Source organism: Cervus elaphus, chromosome 19 (genome assembly GCF_910594005.1).
Source record: "Cervus elaphus chromosome 19, mCerEla1.1, whole genome shotgun sequence".
Taxonomy (NCBI): domain Eukaryota; kingdom Metazoa; phylum Chordata; class Mammalia; order Artiodactyla; family Cervidae; genus Cervus; species Cervus elaphus.
The window spans coordinates 44,674,187-44,691,129 of record NC_057833.1 but is presented as its reverse complement, the minus strand read 5'-3'; the positions used below and the strand labels follow the sequence as shown (position 1 = coordinate 44,691,129).

Here is a 16,943-nt window from a genome sequence, read left to right as displayed (position 1 = left end):
AACAAATAAATCAGATGTTATACAGGACATAGTCTTTGCCTCTGAAAAGTTCATTACCTGGTGGGGAAAAAAAATCATGCATAAAATTAATCCTAACATATAAAGTATATGGTCATATATTACATAGTAGAGGTACAAAGTACTAAGGGAAAAATGAGGAAGAAGGAAATATTCTAATATTCATTGAACATGAACTTAGTATATACTGGCCATGGTTACCAGGAACTTTGCAAGTTCTATAGCAGTACAGAAATACAAAATCTCATTTTATGTTCATACACTTCTTGTAGGATTAGGGGCTGGCCGGCCTGCTCATTGGCTGCTGTCTGCTCGGGGCACTTTCTAAGCAGTTTTCAGTCTTGATGAGAAAAGATTTACTCCTTATTTCAGTGAGACATCATATACCTTGGAATGATTCTCTGATGAGTGTAATCTGGTCCCTGCCTCCAGCAAAGGTGCTCTATGTCCCAAATTTCATCCCATCAGTTAGCTGGTTGGCTGGATCAAGCAGCCTGGGAGAAGGTGGGCATTAGATAGTTTTTCCTGTAGTTGATGAAGATGACCTGTTAAATATAAAACTGTGATGGTAAAGGCCTCTACAAAGGTCCATCCAAACACTTTTAATCGACTTCTCAAATGAGTCCTTCCACTTTCTTAGCTTGTCTACATCCCCTCAACCAACACACACACACACACACACACACACACACACACACACACACACACCCCTTCTACCACTGAGTCATTGTTGGTGCCTGTTTAATTGGTAACTTCATGTATCCAGGTGGAGGGGCAGCCTAAACAGAGATCCCGCGGTGGAAGGGTACAATACTATCAACTCTATAATGTGAAAAATCGCCCTGAGGTGTTTGAACAGTTAGAGCCTGGCCTGAGGAGTCATGGGTATAACATGGATTTATCATTCTAGGCTTTGAAAATGGCTCATGCGGGCATTTCGCTGTCAGAGCAGGAGGCATCTGTGGCCTCCCCTTTCACCTCGAAAACAACCAACATCGAGTGTGTGCCTCATCTCATCAAGTAAGCTACCTCTTCCCCTTCTATCCTCTGACCGCCCGGCTCACTGTTTGGCTCCAGGTGGAATTCAACTCTAATTGAAAGTGACAAATGTCACAGCAGAAACTTGGCTGAAGTGCTGTTGAGAACCAATTAAGGGGAGGGGGCTGTGAGTGCTGCCTGAGATGCTGATAAAATCATCTTTTGCTGAGTTTTAAAGAATACATGGCTGTGAACGCTAGTGTTGATATTTTAAAGCCAACTGTATATCTCACTTCTCCTCTCCTTTAGTTTTTTATGTTGGATGCTTATTGGAACCTTTCTCTCAGGAGTTGGGGATGGAGAAGCAGCAGAAGAGGAATCCGCTACCAGATAGCCTTCTCCTAGTAGTAGTATGTCTTCAAAATACAGATTAGTGAATATCCAAAATGACTGCACCTACCTTTACTATCACTATTGTCTTAACCTGCTTTGTGTCATGGTGACTACAAAACAAGAGTGCCCAGGACACTCACCTCACTCATGTGGCTCTTTTTAAATATTGTTCTTGAAAATGTGGTGTATTAAAAATGAGACAGAACTTTGCCCTGGAGGACTCACACTCCAGTAAGGGGTATAGAAAGATATATGTAGATATAGTCACATAACACAGAATCTTCTGCCTGAGGAATGAAAGGTGCTCAATAAATTAGCTTTCCATAAATGAACGTCCAAACAATACAGTCACCCTGCCAGTAGTTCAGAATGATAACTCAAGCTAGGAGCGATGGTGTCAGAGGTAGGTTGCAATTTGAAGGATAGATGGGATGTATGGAAACACTAAGGAGGTGGGAGGGAATTCCAGATAAAGGAAATGGAGAGCCATGTTTAGAAATGGGGCTTTCATTGGAGAGTGCAGGGGCCTGATTGCTAACCTGAGCTGGAAGATTTCTCACATGGGAGCTGTGGAGGTGAAGCTGGAACACCAGGTGTGGAGGTCTCACATAGGGGATTCAAACTCCTGGATGGTTGCGCCAAGTGCATACTTGATTCATCCAAAAGGCAGTAGCACTTGAACTTCAGATGCTCTTTCTCATGCAAGTTGAGTGAAGCATTTATGATTGCAATATGTTGTTTTAAAATACAAGTCAGGATGCAACTTTTCTCTAGTGGCAGATGGCTTAGTAAGTCTTCATGATAGAAACTCTCTTTTATACTTCACAAATTCGTAAAAATACAGAGTTCAGCTCTGTCATGCTGAATTTACCCTTGCTATTCTTGATGCCTGCCTAGTCCTGAGAAAATATCCTTTAGAGAAGTGATAATGTACAGTTTTAGGTACATGGGTCTACAGGTTTCCATTATTATTCTTTGAAACATGATTGGCTTTTTATAGTTCAAGTCCTTTAGGGCAAGGACTATGCCTTATTAATTTCTATGTCATTGTGCCTCCCATGATATATCAGAGCCTTCGATGAACGTTTGTGGAATGCATTAAGTAAATGAATGAACCACTTAAAATTCACATCCATTAGGAATAGCAGTCATTGTGGAGGCCTTGCAAACATTCTTTATGCTTTACCACTTTGGATTTTTTCACTTTTTTTTTTTTTTGATCTGGGTGTCCATTCTCTGGGAAAGGCACACAGCTGCAGAAAAAAGGATGAAATCACAAAGTTTATGTCAGAAAACAATCTAGGTTTCACATGTTTCCCCCTTCTCAACTGGTTTTCTCTCTCCCTTCTGTGCTGAAAATAGAAAGGGAGTGCCTCACAGTCTGGTGGAAAGCATTGACCTGAGGTACCTGGCCTGTCTCCCACCAGAACCTTCTCATCTTGCCCAAGACCTTGCATGGTTGTTTGGCTCTCTGGGTTTTCCTCCTCATGTCCCTGGTCTGTAGAAAACCTTTGAACAGCACAGGTGTCCATGTCACTGGGAACTGGAAATCAAGAGTATATGGGCTGCCTCCCATATGGATTCGCTTCTACCTTGACAACAGGAGGCTGCAGGAGTGCTTGTTGGCCAAGTTCCTCCCTCCCCCGACATGTGCTACCTTGGCCTGACATAACCCATTACTAACCAGACCCAATTAGAAGAATAATAGTTTGAACAGAATTTTTTAAAGAATATTTACCTTTTCCCTTTTTGTTGAAGTATAGTTGACATACATTATATTAATTTTAGATGTACAACATAGTGATTCAACATATATGTATATTATAAACTGATCACCATGATAAGTCTGGTAACCATCTGACACATTAAAAAATTATTACAATATTATTGACTAGGGACTATTTACTTTTGATGCTGCTATTTCTACAATTGTCTTTATCTCTTTGTGTTCCCATACCAGCTCCCATTATTACCCTGGGTTCTTCCTGGTGTGGTGAAGCCAACAAAGCCCATTTCATCTCAAATATTGGCGTCACATCTACTTTCTTCCTATAATGTGAGAGCACCCAGTCCTTAGCATCATGACTCTAAGGGACTCTAAAACATACACAAGGAGCAAGTGTTGCCAGGATGAAATGAAGCACAAGCCAGTCAGTGCTTGTCACAGTGTATTGTGTTTATAATCTTCTTCATTCATTGAAAACTTGTTGAAAATAAGTACTGTGCCTGATTAATTTATATCTTCTGTGACTCTGAGCATAACGCTGGTATCTTACAAGCCTTAAGTAAAAGCGAGCTTAAAAGTCAATGGGTGAGATGATGGTTTAAGGAAAGAATGAGTGAATGAATAGTTAAATGAATCGTTGAGAGGATGAATCAGTGATGAAGTGAATGTATATATCAAAGAAAGAAAGTGAAGTCGCTCAGTCATGTCCGACTCTTTGCGAACCCATGGACTGTAGCCTACCAGGTTCCTCTGTCCATGGGATTTTCCAGGCAAGAATACTGGAGTGGGTTGCCATTTCCTTCTCCAGGAGATCTTCCTGACCCAAGGATTGAACCCAGGTCTCCCGCATTGTAGGCAGACGCTTTACCGTCTGAGCCACCAGAGAAGTCCAAGTATATATCAACAGGCCATTAAAATGAGCCCCTTTGAAAATATAAGAGACTGGGAGATATGTATCATACAAAACCAATTATTTTTATTTTTTCTTAAACAGAGAAGGCCGAGCTGCTCTTGTTTCATCCTTCGGGGTATTTAAATACTTGACCATGTACGGCATAATCCAGTTTATTGGCACATCACTGCTCTATTGGGTATGAACCAAAATAATTTCTTCCCAATTCTAATTGCATTTACATCCCCTGTTTATTTTAGGTGGGGTATTCACAGTAACTTTCCTTCATGGCTAAGAACATGATTTCCTCCTAGACAATGTATTCCAATAAGAAAACCAACTGCTAATATCAGTGATGGAGTATTGAGAAAGGAAAATTCCTGAATTTGGAAATTTCTCTGTCCTCCTCATAAATACCAAAAGTCTGCCTGCCCACTTCAGAACTTCTACTCCTGGCTCTTTTTAGCTCCGACACAGGATTTAATGTTTTATAAATAAATGACTTTTTTCAAAATAGATGTCTGCAAACTTGGGAACTTGGTATAACTGTGCATGAGACACAGAGCTAGAAATGAGTAGATGTGGCTCAGTTTCCGAGAGTGTGGTTTTTCTCTAGATAACCTGAAACACTTGACCTCCTCAAGCCTCTACTTCTTCACTTAAGAGTATGGAGAGAGCTTCAGAGCAGCCTAAATATAACTCAGCAGGAATGCATCAGTCCCCACCTGTGGAAAATTTTTGGCAGACTAACAAGAGATTAAAAAGAGAGAGAAGTTGTTGGATTTGACTTTGAAGGCCTAAAAACTGGAAAGATTCCCATACCAGAGCTTTAGTTCTGAACCTGCCCAGAACCTCTACATGTCATTAGTAAAAGATTAGCAGTTTTGTAAAAAATGTTTGGAAAAGACTTCTGAAATGAAATGATAAAAATAATCATCTAAAAATCAGCTAGCTATATGGAAGAAATATATATAGGTTGAAAGTAATCTGCATCAGGTCAGTCATAACTTGGTCTACAGTAAAATAATCCATCAGGATCAGGGAATACTGGGGGCAAGGGGAATTAATTTACTGCTTTCCTGAGACATAGTGATGAAAGAGAGGAACACAGGACTCCAGCCTCGGGTGGGCTATTGATTGTGAGAAGCACATAGAGGCTAAGGGGCTACCAGGTGGATAGAAACAAGAAATTGGTTGGAAGCCAGGAAACCTGGATTCAAGTTATACTTCTGTCCCTAAGAACAAATTCGTTCTTGCCCTTGGCTGAGCTTTTATCCGCCTCCGGGAAGTCAGGCTGACTGATTTCTAAAGCCCTCCATAATTCTCTGAAAACTCCCAAAATATAAAGTAAAGCTGCCTTTGAAAAGTTCTCCCTATTCCATCTCACCCTGCATGTATAATGTTACCACTGAAAAGAATATGAGAAGGAAATGTAAAAAAGACAGAGAAAGAATTGCAGGATGAGAAGAACTCAGAAACCATTTGCATTCTCTGAAAGTTAAGAAATCAGAATTTCAGTTCCAAAGTCTCCATGGATAGAGTTGATTGAAATCAGACCCCGAGTCATTCACTCTGATGGTCTAGATCTAAGTTAAGAGTGTTCTCCAAGAACCTTCGCCTGGAAACATCTTGGCCTTGAGTTCACTTTCTAAGGGGACAGACATATTTTCATTGGCATCAGTGTGATCTGGTAATATGCATAGAGCCAGATTATGACTTAGTGCTCAGTCAACAGCTATGAAGAAAAACTGACCTATCTGCAAAAGGTATTGTAAGGCAAGTTCTTGCAGAGTACTTAGCTGACTCGTTTATTTAAATAATTTCAGTGTAAACTGAAAGGAAGTTCTATGTCTACACAAATCTTAGAGGCAAGATTTCCAAAATGGAAGGCAAGACTTCCAAAATGAAGTCTGCAATGGGCTTACTTGGGGTAGGGAACTTGTTCAGTTTGTGAAAGTAAATGGGTTTCAAGAGAATCTCGTGAACTCAATCCATAGATAAAGACAGAGAGAAAACCCTGTTCAATGATTTGAAGCCTTGATTTCAAATTTTAAGTGTAAAGTTCCTAGCAAAATTTTCAGGCTTTAATATCTTCTGTCGAGAATTCAGTTACCCAGGCTGAGTCTGCAGCTGCCAAAATCACTGTGACCAATAAGAGAGTGTTTCTCAACTGACTGATTCTCATTGCAATTAATAATATGGAATTAAGTTAAACACTGGAAAAAGAGTGATTTGGTTTTATTCTATCCAATGAGATGCTAAAGAGCTTAGGTAAATCACATTCTTCCTAAAACAGGGAGGAAAATAACACTTGCTTCCTGACTGATTTCAAGAAGAGTGTTGGGGATGGTGAAGATGTTTTCATGTCAGAATCCTCACTTATCTTTACTTTTCTTCATTTTCAGCAACTACAACTGTTTGGGAATTACCAGTATCTCATGCAAGATGTTGCCATTACGTTGATGGTCTGTTTAACAAGTAAGATCTTTAGCAAAGTAAACCATATTGTTTGTATTTATCCATAAAATTCTAGAAATATTCATACAAATAAGAGCTTCTGAGAATGACACTTTAACTCCCAGATCTCACTGTGTGTGTGCGTGCTCAGTCACTTCACTCGTGTCTGATTCTTTGCAAACCCATGGACTAAAGCCCGCCAGGGTCCGCTGTTCATGGGATTCTCCAGGGAGGAATACTGGAGTGGGTTGCCATGCCCTCCTCCAGGGGATCTTCCCAACCCAGGGATTGAACCCTGAGTCTCTTGTGTCTCCTGCATTGGCAGACAGATTCTTTACCAGTAGCGCCACCCGGGAAGCCCGCCAGACCTCATTACCTATGAACTTTTTGAAAGTGGTGTTGGTAGTAAGATGAGGCTTGAAGTCCTCAGACTTGACATTAATATATCCTGATAGAAAATAGGTCTTAATTTCATAAAATTGTCAACATATTCTGAGTTCTTTGTGGGTTTGTGTCTTATAAAAGAAAAATGTACAAGAAATCCAGGAAGGGAAATCTTTAAAACCCAAAGGTCATTTTCCATTATTCAGCTATACTTGTCATTGACATGAAACCAGATTTTTGCTAAGGCCTTTGATGTTTGAGAACGAATGCTAGCTTTTTATTCTAGTGGAATTCTCTCAAAAGCAAGGTGTGGCTCACAGCAACTATTGCTCATTTCCTTCCTTTGAGATGACACTGATAAAGTATTTCCTATCATGGAACTCAAAGCTTGATACTAACTCTTAATAAGAAAGGTGACTGCCTTAACAGAGAGCAAAGAAAAAGAATGACACACTCATCTCTTTTTCCTTGTTCAACAATAGAAGTGTTATGAAAAATAACAGATAAAACATCCAGCATGCAGGATATTAATAACCTTGAGAATTTCATGTAGCATCATAAAACATGAAACTGATATTGAAGTCGTTTATTACATCATTGCAGTGACAAAATTTACCAGTGTCAGAGATTTAAGTAATATCAATTTTGATTCTTAGGAATGAAATATCTATTCATAGTCCATTAAAATACTCTCTAAGTGTTATTAATATTCATATGACTGGATAATTTTGTATCAGATAAATGGATGGGTAAATTTGCTTCTACAATGTTGGCTATGTTTTAAGCAATTTGCATGATTTTCTTGTGAACATGGACAATGATATAAAAAAGAAAAGAGTACCAGGAGGTTTCAAGAGCTAGGCTAGCAGGCAGAAGCATGAAAGCGAAGGGTACGGCCATCCTCCATCATTTCCTGTCTCTGTGACCTTTGGCAAGTTACTTACTAAATAAATAATTGATTCATTGGGGCTTCCCAGGTGACTCAGTGAGACTCTGCCTGCTACTGCAGGCAACACAGGAGATGTGGGTTCAGTCCCTGGGTCTGGAAGATCCCCAAAAGGGAATGCAACCAACTCCAGTATTCTTGCCTGTCAAATTCCATGGACAGAGGACCCTAGCAGGCTACAGTCCATGGGGCCACAAAGCATCGGACACAACTGAGTGACTGAGCACGCACACACACACAAAATTGATTCATGTGAAAGGTCCTTACAGGGTTGTGAGGGTTAGATAACACAGTGCACGTAGGGTATGACACAGTGCATGGCACCCTATAAGCACTCATTACAAGATGAATGATAATGCACTACCCCCACCCCTCATTGTTTTTTTTGAGATGATTGACTAACTTGTTGAGCACTTGAAAAAACTTAAGACTGTGTACAAGTAGACTGTTGGATTAGAAATTCAAAAATATGGGTGGTAGCTTTGCCTCAGAATTACCAAATGACCTCAAGCAAGTTGTTTTGCGCTTTTGCACACTTAATTTTCATTTTGATCATGAATTTGACCCTCAAAGTGATGAGTATACTTTACTGTTTCCCATGGCAAGAGCCTATGGACTCTGATACCAGTTGCTCACCCTGTGAAACAGCATCTCATCTCAGAGCAGGCTGAGGGGGAGAGTTGGGATGACTGAGAGCAGAACCACTGTTACCCGTGGGAGTAAAAAGAAGGTGATAGATCAGAAGCATAGTGTTCTTTCCAAATGAGAGCACTTCATTCAATTAGTATGCAACAAATGTGTAGCTGGCTTACTAAATCAGCTAGACTGATGAAGGTGAGAAACACAGGGTGGACATACCTTTTTTTTTGGTCTTTTTTTACTTTCTGCCTTTGAACACTATCACTTTCCCATCCCTGAGTTCAGTCGTACTACAGGCAGATCATGTCCAGGTATTGAAATGATCTCATCTTTAGATGTGAAAAGTCCAGATACTATAAATTAACATTTCATATTCTCACCCAATTCAAAGTTTTCTTCCCCAGCTGAAGCCTGACCCATGGCTTGGAGTAGATGGTGTTAGAGAAGGCCATGGACTCTGTTTTCCTTATGTCAGCTACTTTCAACCCTGCTTTGGTGAATGCAAGTAGCAGGAGGCCAGGACTTTCTACTTAAATGGGGGAATTGTACTTATCACCTGTCGAGTGTATTCTAACAAGGTAGGCATCTAAACTCAGGCCCTTTGCATGGGGCTCACCGGTGAATTCCTGAGTTCTTTAGAGATTCCCTGTGGATTGTCTGAACCAGACCACTCCCTTACATAGGTGGTGCTCTCTCCCTTGACCCCTCAGAATTCCTTTCATTAACTGCCTTCTGGTGGTGCATATCACACAGCCTTTTTCTTCTGCTGGTCTCTCTAACCTCAGCTGACTGCCCCATTGGACAAATTCCTTCTGAGACTGCTCTAGCCTGGTTAATTTATAGAGCTTCTGCTTGACCTACTGGACAGACGTGGCACACGTTCTCACTGCTGCCCTCTCTCTCTTCCCTTTGATATTACAAGCAGGACAACAAGCCCTAATCTCCACCCTCACCACTTCAGGACTTTCTGACAGTGGTTCTTTTTTTTTTTTCCAGTAGAATTTTATTTATTTATTTATTTATTTCCATTTATTTTTATTAGTTGGAGGCTAATTACTTTACAATATTGTAGTGGTTTTTGCCATACATTGACATGAATCAGCCATGGATTTACATGTGTTCCCCATCCCGATCCCCCCTCCCACCTCCCTCCCCACCCCATCCCTCTGGGTCCTCCCAGTGCACCAGCCCTGAGCACTTGTCTCATGCATCCAACCTGGGCTGGTGATCTGTTTCACCCTTGATAATATACATGTTTTGATGCTGTTCTCTCAAAACATCCCACCCTCGCCATCTCCCACAGAGTCCAAAAGTCTGTCCTATATATCTGTGTCTCTTTTTCTGTTTTGCATATAGGGTTATCATTACCATCTTTCTAAATTCCATATATATGCGTTAGTATGCTGTATTGGTCTTTATCTTTCTGGCTTACTTCACTCTGTATAATGGGTTCCAGTTTCATCCATCTCATTAGAACTGATTCAAATGAATTCTTTTTAATGGCTGAGTAATATTCCATAGTGTATACGTACCACAGCTTCCTTATCCATTCGTCTGCTGATGGGCATCTAGGTTGCTTCCATGTCCTGGCTATTATAAACAGTGCTGTGATGAACATTGGGGTGCACGTGTCTCTTTCAGATCTGGTTTCCTCGGTGTGTATGCCCAGAGGTGGGATTGCTGGGTCATATGGCAGTTCTATTTCCAGTTTTTTAAGAAATCTCCACACTGTTCTCCATAGTGGCTGTACTAGTTTGCATTCCCACCAACAGTGTAAGAGGGTTCCCTTTTCTCCACACCCTCTCCAGCATTTGTTGCTTGTAGACTTTTAGATAGCAGCCATCCTGACTGGTGTGTAATGGTACCTCATTGTGGTTTTGATTTGCATTTCTCTGATAATGAGTGATGTTGAGCATCTTTCCCTGTGTTTGTTAGCCATCTGTATTTCTAAACAGACAAAGGATTAATCTCAAAAATATACAAGCAACTCCTGCAGCTCAATTCCAGAAAAATAAATGACCCAATCAAAAAATGGGCCAAAGAACTAAACCAACAGTGGTTCTTATGATTTGCTCTCATTTGTGTTGTGATGCTGAGACTAAAACCACAGTTCTTACTGCTCCTAACAGTTCCTATTAAGGAATCTCTTCATCATCTCTATGGTTTTCTCTTATATAGTCTGTACATAGGCAACTGGGGGAGGGAGGATGACCTGTTTGCTGTTGAAGGACCAGTATGAATCCCTCTTAGTAGGTACGATAGCAATATGGTAGTCATCTCTCTTGACATTAAATTGGCACTTACCTTTCATTGTCCTTGGACTTCCCTGGTGACTCAGATGGTAAAGAATCCACCTACAATGTAGGGGACCTGGTCAATCCCTGGTTTGGGAAGATCCCGTGGAGAAAATATTGGCTACCCACTCCAGTATTCTTATCTGGAGAATTCCATGAACAGAGGAGCCTGGCAGGCTATAGTCCATAGGGTCGCAAAGAGTTGGACATGACTGAGCAACTAACACTTTCATTTTCACTTATTTTTTCTTTTCATTGTCCTCAAATATGAGGCTCAGCAAAATTCTTCAGACAAGAGGAGAATCTCCATTCAACCTCACCTCAGAAAAGTGTTCGTCTCCTACTGTGTGTTAGGCACATAAGTACCTGTGCATTAAAATGTTGATCACTGACATATAGAGTTTAGTGGAGAATTCACATACATTAATGGATGAAATACAAGTCAAAAATAGTGAGTACCAGGAAGCAACAGATGCTCTGGGAGTTTTGGAAAAGGGGAGTTTGTTTTTGATGATCTGTAGTTAGGGATGAGACAGCAATGGAGAAAAGAGAGATACTAGGGTTGGCTTCATGGAAGAAGTAGCATTTGCACCAAAATAAGAAGACCGAATAGATTTCAAATAACTTTTACCAAAAGAAGGGCATTTCAAGTAGAAGGAAGCAGCATGAGCAAGAGAGAGCTGATAAATATAGGGCATGAGTTTTTCAATTTGACCACACTGTAGGGTATGTGGAAAGAACAGCAGGAGATAAAATTTGAAAAAGTAGGTTGGGTCAGATCACTTACTGAATCACTTACTAGGCTGAGAACTGTGAACATGTATCTGCCGACATTGAGTCATGGACGATCAATGTGAAATCACTCTCATCAAGCCATCTACATTTCCAGGTTACCAGGTTAGGGTTTTGACTTTCAAGCCTGAATTAGTAAGGGACAAAGATAATGCCATCACAATATGCTAAGTGAAATAAGACAGAAAGACAAATACTGTTGCTTATACCTGGAATCTAATCTATAAGCTAGTGAATATAACAACAACAACAAAAAAAAGCAGACTCACAGACATAGAGAAGAAACTAGTGGTTACCTGGGGTGGGGTGTAAGGTACACAATAGGGGTGGGGGTGTAGGAGGTACAAACTACTGAATGTAAGGTAGGCTTCAAGGATAAATTGTACAACACTGGGAATATAGTCAATATTTTGTAATAGCTGCAAATGGAATGGATTGTAACACTTGAAAATTGTATAAAAACTGACAAAATTAATTTAAAAACCATAATGAAATAACTCTACCAGTATATTCTCTTGAAAAAATGTTTTAAAAAGATAATGCCATCATATTATTTATTTACTTGCTTATCTATCCACACCCCGCATTGTCCCCACAAGATGTTAAGGCAACATACAAAGGCTGCTAATAAGACAAGATGGGCTTCCCTGATAGCTCAGCTGGTAAAGAATCCGCCTGCAATGCAGCAGACCCCAGTTTGATTCCTAGGTTGGGAAGATCTCCTGGAGAAGGGAAAGGCTACCCACTCCAGTATTCTGGCCTGGAGAATTCCATGGACTGTATAGTCCATGCGGTCATAAAGAGTCAGACATGACTGAGCGACTTTCACCACCACCAGTAAGATATAATATATGAAGGAAAAATCTAGGATCAAAGTAAGATGGAAGTCAGAATAGTCAATTAAGAAAATGTGTGCCTTGGGAATTCCTTGGTGGTTAGGACCTGTTGCTTTCACAGCCAGGGATCTAGGTTCAGTCTCTGGTTGGGGGATTAAGATTCTGCAAGCTGCACCAGTGCCAAAAAAGAAGAAAGAAAGAAAAAGAAAATGCATCTCTTGAAGTCCCATTTGACCCTCTTGGGTGTAGAAGCCATCTTGAAAGGAACTTGTTTAGCTATGTCTCTGTTCTCTTCAGTAAGACCCACTCAAATTAGAACAAGAAAGTTGAAGAAGGAGCATGTTTAAGACTACAGTTCTCACACACACAAAAATCTGAGAACAGAAACTTGGAAGCGCCTGGGGCCTGAGGAGGGCTAGAATTTTCTTTCCTTATTTCCAAGAGACCATCTTCTGTCCCCCTTCTTTCTAACCTTCCTGTTTTCAACTGACTTATACTCATTCACTTTGCAAATAACCCCAAATGGTAACTATTATTGGGTCTCCATAACCTTTCTGCTTGTCCTCCTACAGCCAATTAGCTTAACCTCTCAGTGTCACTTGCAAATTGTTTAGAAAGAAAACTGATCGCCTTCACTTGGGTAAGTTGCCCACTTCTAGGTCAATCACTTTTATGAATGAAGGAAGAGTCACGTAATTCAGCTCCATTTGGGCAATCACTCCAGCACATGGGAGAAGGCAGTGTACAGAGAAGGAGGCTGTAGGGAGGATTTATCCATCACATAAATACATCTCAAGTTTCATCTGTGCTTCAATGAGTCCTTTCTGATAATGATTTTTTTTCACCTTAGAAATTTCCTGACACATGCTCAAAATTTTGCATTAAGTTTGGGTGGGTTCATTAGCCTCCTAAATTTAGACTTACATGACTTGAAATGTCTGTAATAAAAAATAAGTCAACTATTTAGGAGAAACATACATACATAATATCCAGATGATGATGAGCAATTAAAAACTATACTCTGAGAATAGACTTTGAAGCTGCTAAGTCCTCCCATACAGCAGGCTCTATGCTAGGTTCAGTAAAGGACAGACAGTGAGCAAGACAGGATTTGTTTCCTCAGGAAACTCACAGTTTTATGTGAGTACATATACTTTACCATTTGAGCCAACATGAAGCTTTACAATCAGACAGACTTACATCACCACCATGTCCCTCACTAAAGCAAGGATTCTACTTCTCCAAACATCAGTTTCTTCACCTGTAAAGTAGGAGATAAGTACATATTTTGCATTGTTTCTTAAAGAAATAGTGATAATATTTATAAAACACTTAGTACAGCCTCTGGACTAGGTGAAAGGGCCTCCCTGGTGGCTCTGACAATAAAGAATCTGCCTCCTAAGCCAGAGACCTGGGTTCAATCCCTGGATCGGGACGATCAATCACCTGGAGAAGGGAATGGCTACCCACTCCAGCATTCTTGCCTAGAGAATTCCATGGACTAGTAGGGATTATAAAATGGTTGTCATTATTTTTATTAATAGTCAAGTATACAAGTATATTTCCCTATCAGAAAGTATTAAACATCTTTAAAACAGAAAAAGTTAAAATAATCTTTATGTAATAATCTGTATCAATCAGCTATTGTCACAGTAATGCTGTATAATAAACCACACTCAGAACTCAGTGGCTTGCAACACCCACTTATGCTTCTGTGAGTCGGCTATCATTCAGTTGGTCTAGGTGGGCTCCTCTGAGCCACTCTGCTTAGGATGTAGATTAGATAGTCTTGATCCAGGTTCTGGGCTTAATTGAGGTTTGTTTCACAATTTTCTTTCTGAGGCCAGGCTGAATAGACAGACCTGGGCATGTTATCAGTATAGATCAAAGAGAGCAGAGTCAGAGAGCAAGCCGAGCCACGCAAGTATGCCTCAAAACTCTGCTAACTAGTACATTACCATATGTAAAATAGATGGCCAGTGGGAATTTGCTGTATGCTGCAGGGAACCAAAGCCAGTGCTCTGTGACAACCTAGAGGGGTGGGATGGGGAGGGAGGCTCCTGAACGAGGGGACATGGGTATGCCTGTGGCTGATTCATGTTGATGTGTGGCAAAAACCATCATGATATTGCAAAGTCATTATCCTCCAATTAAAAATAAAAATAATAACCCTGCTAACATCTCTTTGGCCAGAGAAAATCACACAGTAAAAAATGACATTAAGGGGAGATAAAGTACACCCCTTCACAATGAGATGAGACCAATAATTCAGTTTCTCACAGTCCCAGTGTAAAAGAAAAGGCAGAAATTACAATGAGCATCCAAAATAGAGAAAACCAAATAGGTAGACGGCAGACGCTCAGAGATGCGACTACATGTCTCTCCAGTACCCACAGTCTCTCCATGAACTCTGTGGTCACATTCTACCTTGGATATTGGACGACAGAGAGAATTCCAAGCACTGCGGCCTCTGCCTTCTCAGCATTGAACACAGTCCACCTTGTCTGCCTTGTGAGCCCATGCAATAACTTCTGACACCAATTACCTGGAGTTGGGCCAAACCTCACAGCCTTCATAAGACCGCCTTCACTTCAGATATCAGCTGTAAGTTTGAGAGTACCCATGCTACGAACACCTCTGATCTGCTGGTTATTAATGTAGGGGTTCTTACTAGTCCCTCAGAATTCAGTCATGCACAGCAACAGCTCATAGAACTCAGGAAAGAGCTGTTTAGCTTATTACAGCTTTATTATAGCAAAAGGGTACAAAATAGAGCCAACCTCTTGATGAAAGTGAAAAGGGAGAGTAAAAGTTGACTTAAAGCTCAACATTCAGAAAACTAAGATCATGGCATCCAGTCCCATCACTTCATGGCAAATAGATGGGGAGACAGTGGAAACGGAGGCTGACTTTACTTTTCTGGGCTCAAAAATCACTGCAGATAGTGATTGCAGCCATGAAATTAAAAGAGGCTTACTCCTTGGAAGGAAAGTTATGACCAACCTAGACAGTGTATTAAAAAGCAGAGACATTACTTTGCCAACAAAGGTCCATCTAGTCAAGGCTATGGTTTTTCCAGTAGTCATGTATGGATGTGAGAGTTGGACTATAAAGAAAGTTGAGCACTGAAGAATTGATGCTTTTGAACTGTGGTGTTAGAGAAGACTCTTGAGAGTCCCTTGAACTGCAAGGAGATCCAACCAGTCCATCCTAAAGGAGATCAGTCCTGGGTGTTCATTGGAAGGACTGATATTGAAGCTGAAACTCCAATACTTTGGCCACCTGATGCAAAGAGCTGACTCATTTGAAAAGACCCTGATGCTGGGAAAGATTGAGGGCAGGAGGAGAAGGGGACGACAGAGGATGAGATGGTTGGATGGCATCACTGACTCAATGGACATGAGTTTGGGTGGACTCCGGGAGTTGGTGATGGACAGGGAGGCCTGGTGTGCTGTGGTTCATGGGATTGCAAAGAGTCGGACACGACTGAGCGACTGAACTGAACTGAAAGGGAAAGACATAAGGACAAGGTCTGGGAGGATCTCAAACATGACATTTCCATTGGCCTCTCCCTCAGGAGTCAGTTTGCCTTACTCTCCTGCCCAGTGATGTATGACCATACTCAGAATGTTGGGAAAAAAAAGAGACACTCACCTGAGCTTTAGTGTAGGGAATTTTTACTGAGGTTTCATTAAATAGATATGATTGACTGAACCATTGGCCATAAGGTTGAACACAGACTTCAGCTTTCCTCTTTTCCCCTGAAGGTTTGGTTGATAGCAAGTGGCTCAAAGCCCCCAGCCCTCTAATCACAGTTGGTATTTTGGGCATGGCCAACTCACACATCCTGAGTCATCTCATGAGCACAAACTCTCTTCAGGCCCACTGTGAACAAAAAAGATACTCCTATCAATCAGGAATTTCCAAGAATTTAGAGGATATATCCCAGGAAGTGAAGACAAAGGCCAGTCAAACTCCTCACCCCAAGAGTCCAGAGGTGACCTCCCAGGAATTTGAGATGAAGACTAGTCACTATAAAGAAGACTTTATAAAGAAGACTTTCTTTATTATTTATCTAATAATCAAGGCTTTATTATATACCCCATGTGTTTCCCAGTGGGGCTCAAGCTCTTTGGAAGCAGATGAGATGTCCTTCTTACCTTTGCATACCTCATAGCCTCTAGCTCTACACCCTTCTGGAAAAATTGATTAAATTAGTAAAGTTAAAGCTTTAGACAGCCAGAGAGCTTTAGATAAATGAGCTGCAAGAGCCTTTGGAGATCGTTTAGACATTCCCACACATCTGGAAGCCCCAAAGGGGCTTCCCAGGTGGCACTAGTGGTAAAGAACCTGCCTATCAGGGCAAGAGACATAAGAGACATGGGTTTGATCCCTGGTTGGGAAGATCCCCTGGAGGAGGGCATGGCAACCCACTCCAGTGTTCTTGCCTGGAGAATCCCATGGACAGAGGAGTCTGGTGGACTATAGTTTATATAGGGTTGTAAAGAGGTGGACGTGACTGAAGCGACTTACTATACATGCGTGAGAAAATGAAAGACCAAAGATGGTCTGTGAATACCCCAGAACA

General features: G+C 41.0%; 1 protein-coding gene and 1 long non-coding RNA gene across 6 annotated transcripts in view; one reads left to right on the top strand and one right to left on the bottom strand.

The window, feature by feature from the left end:
- Nucleotides 1-16,943, top strand: part of ATP13A5 (ATPase 13A5) — a 113,920-nt gene that overhangs the window by 80,421 nt on the left and 16,556 nt on the right. For all 5 annotated transcript variants that reach the window (XM_043874911.1, XM_043874912.1, XM_043874910.1 and 2 more), the window contains 3 exons: nucleotides 929-1,038; nucleotides 4,110-4,206; nucleotides 6,413-6,485. In XM_043874911.1, the coding sequence (XP_043730846.1) occupies nucleotides 929-1,038; nucleotides 4,110-4,206; nucleotides 6,413-6,485 (280 nt within the window). The remainder of the gene's footprint in view (nucleotides 1-928; nucleotides 1,039-4,109; nucleotides 4,207-6,412; nucleotides 6,486-16,943) is intronic.
- Nucleotides 10,347-13,706, bottom strand: LOC122675810. Its single transcript, XR_006335350.1, has 3 exons — nucleotides 13,556-13,706; nucleotides 11,527-11,646; nucleotides 10,347-10,380 (listed from the first exon to the last, which is right to left on the bottom strand). It is a non-coding gene; the product is annotated as an uncharacterized LOC122675810 (long non-coding RNA).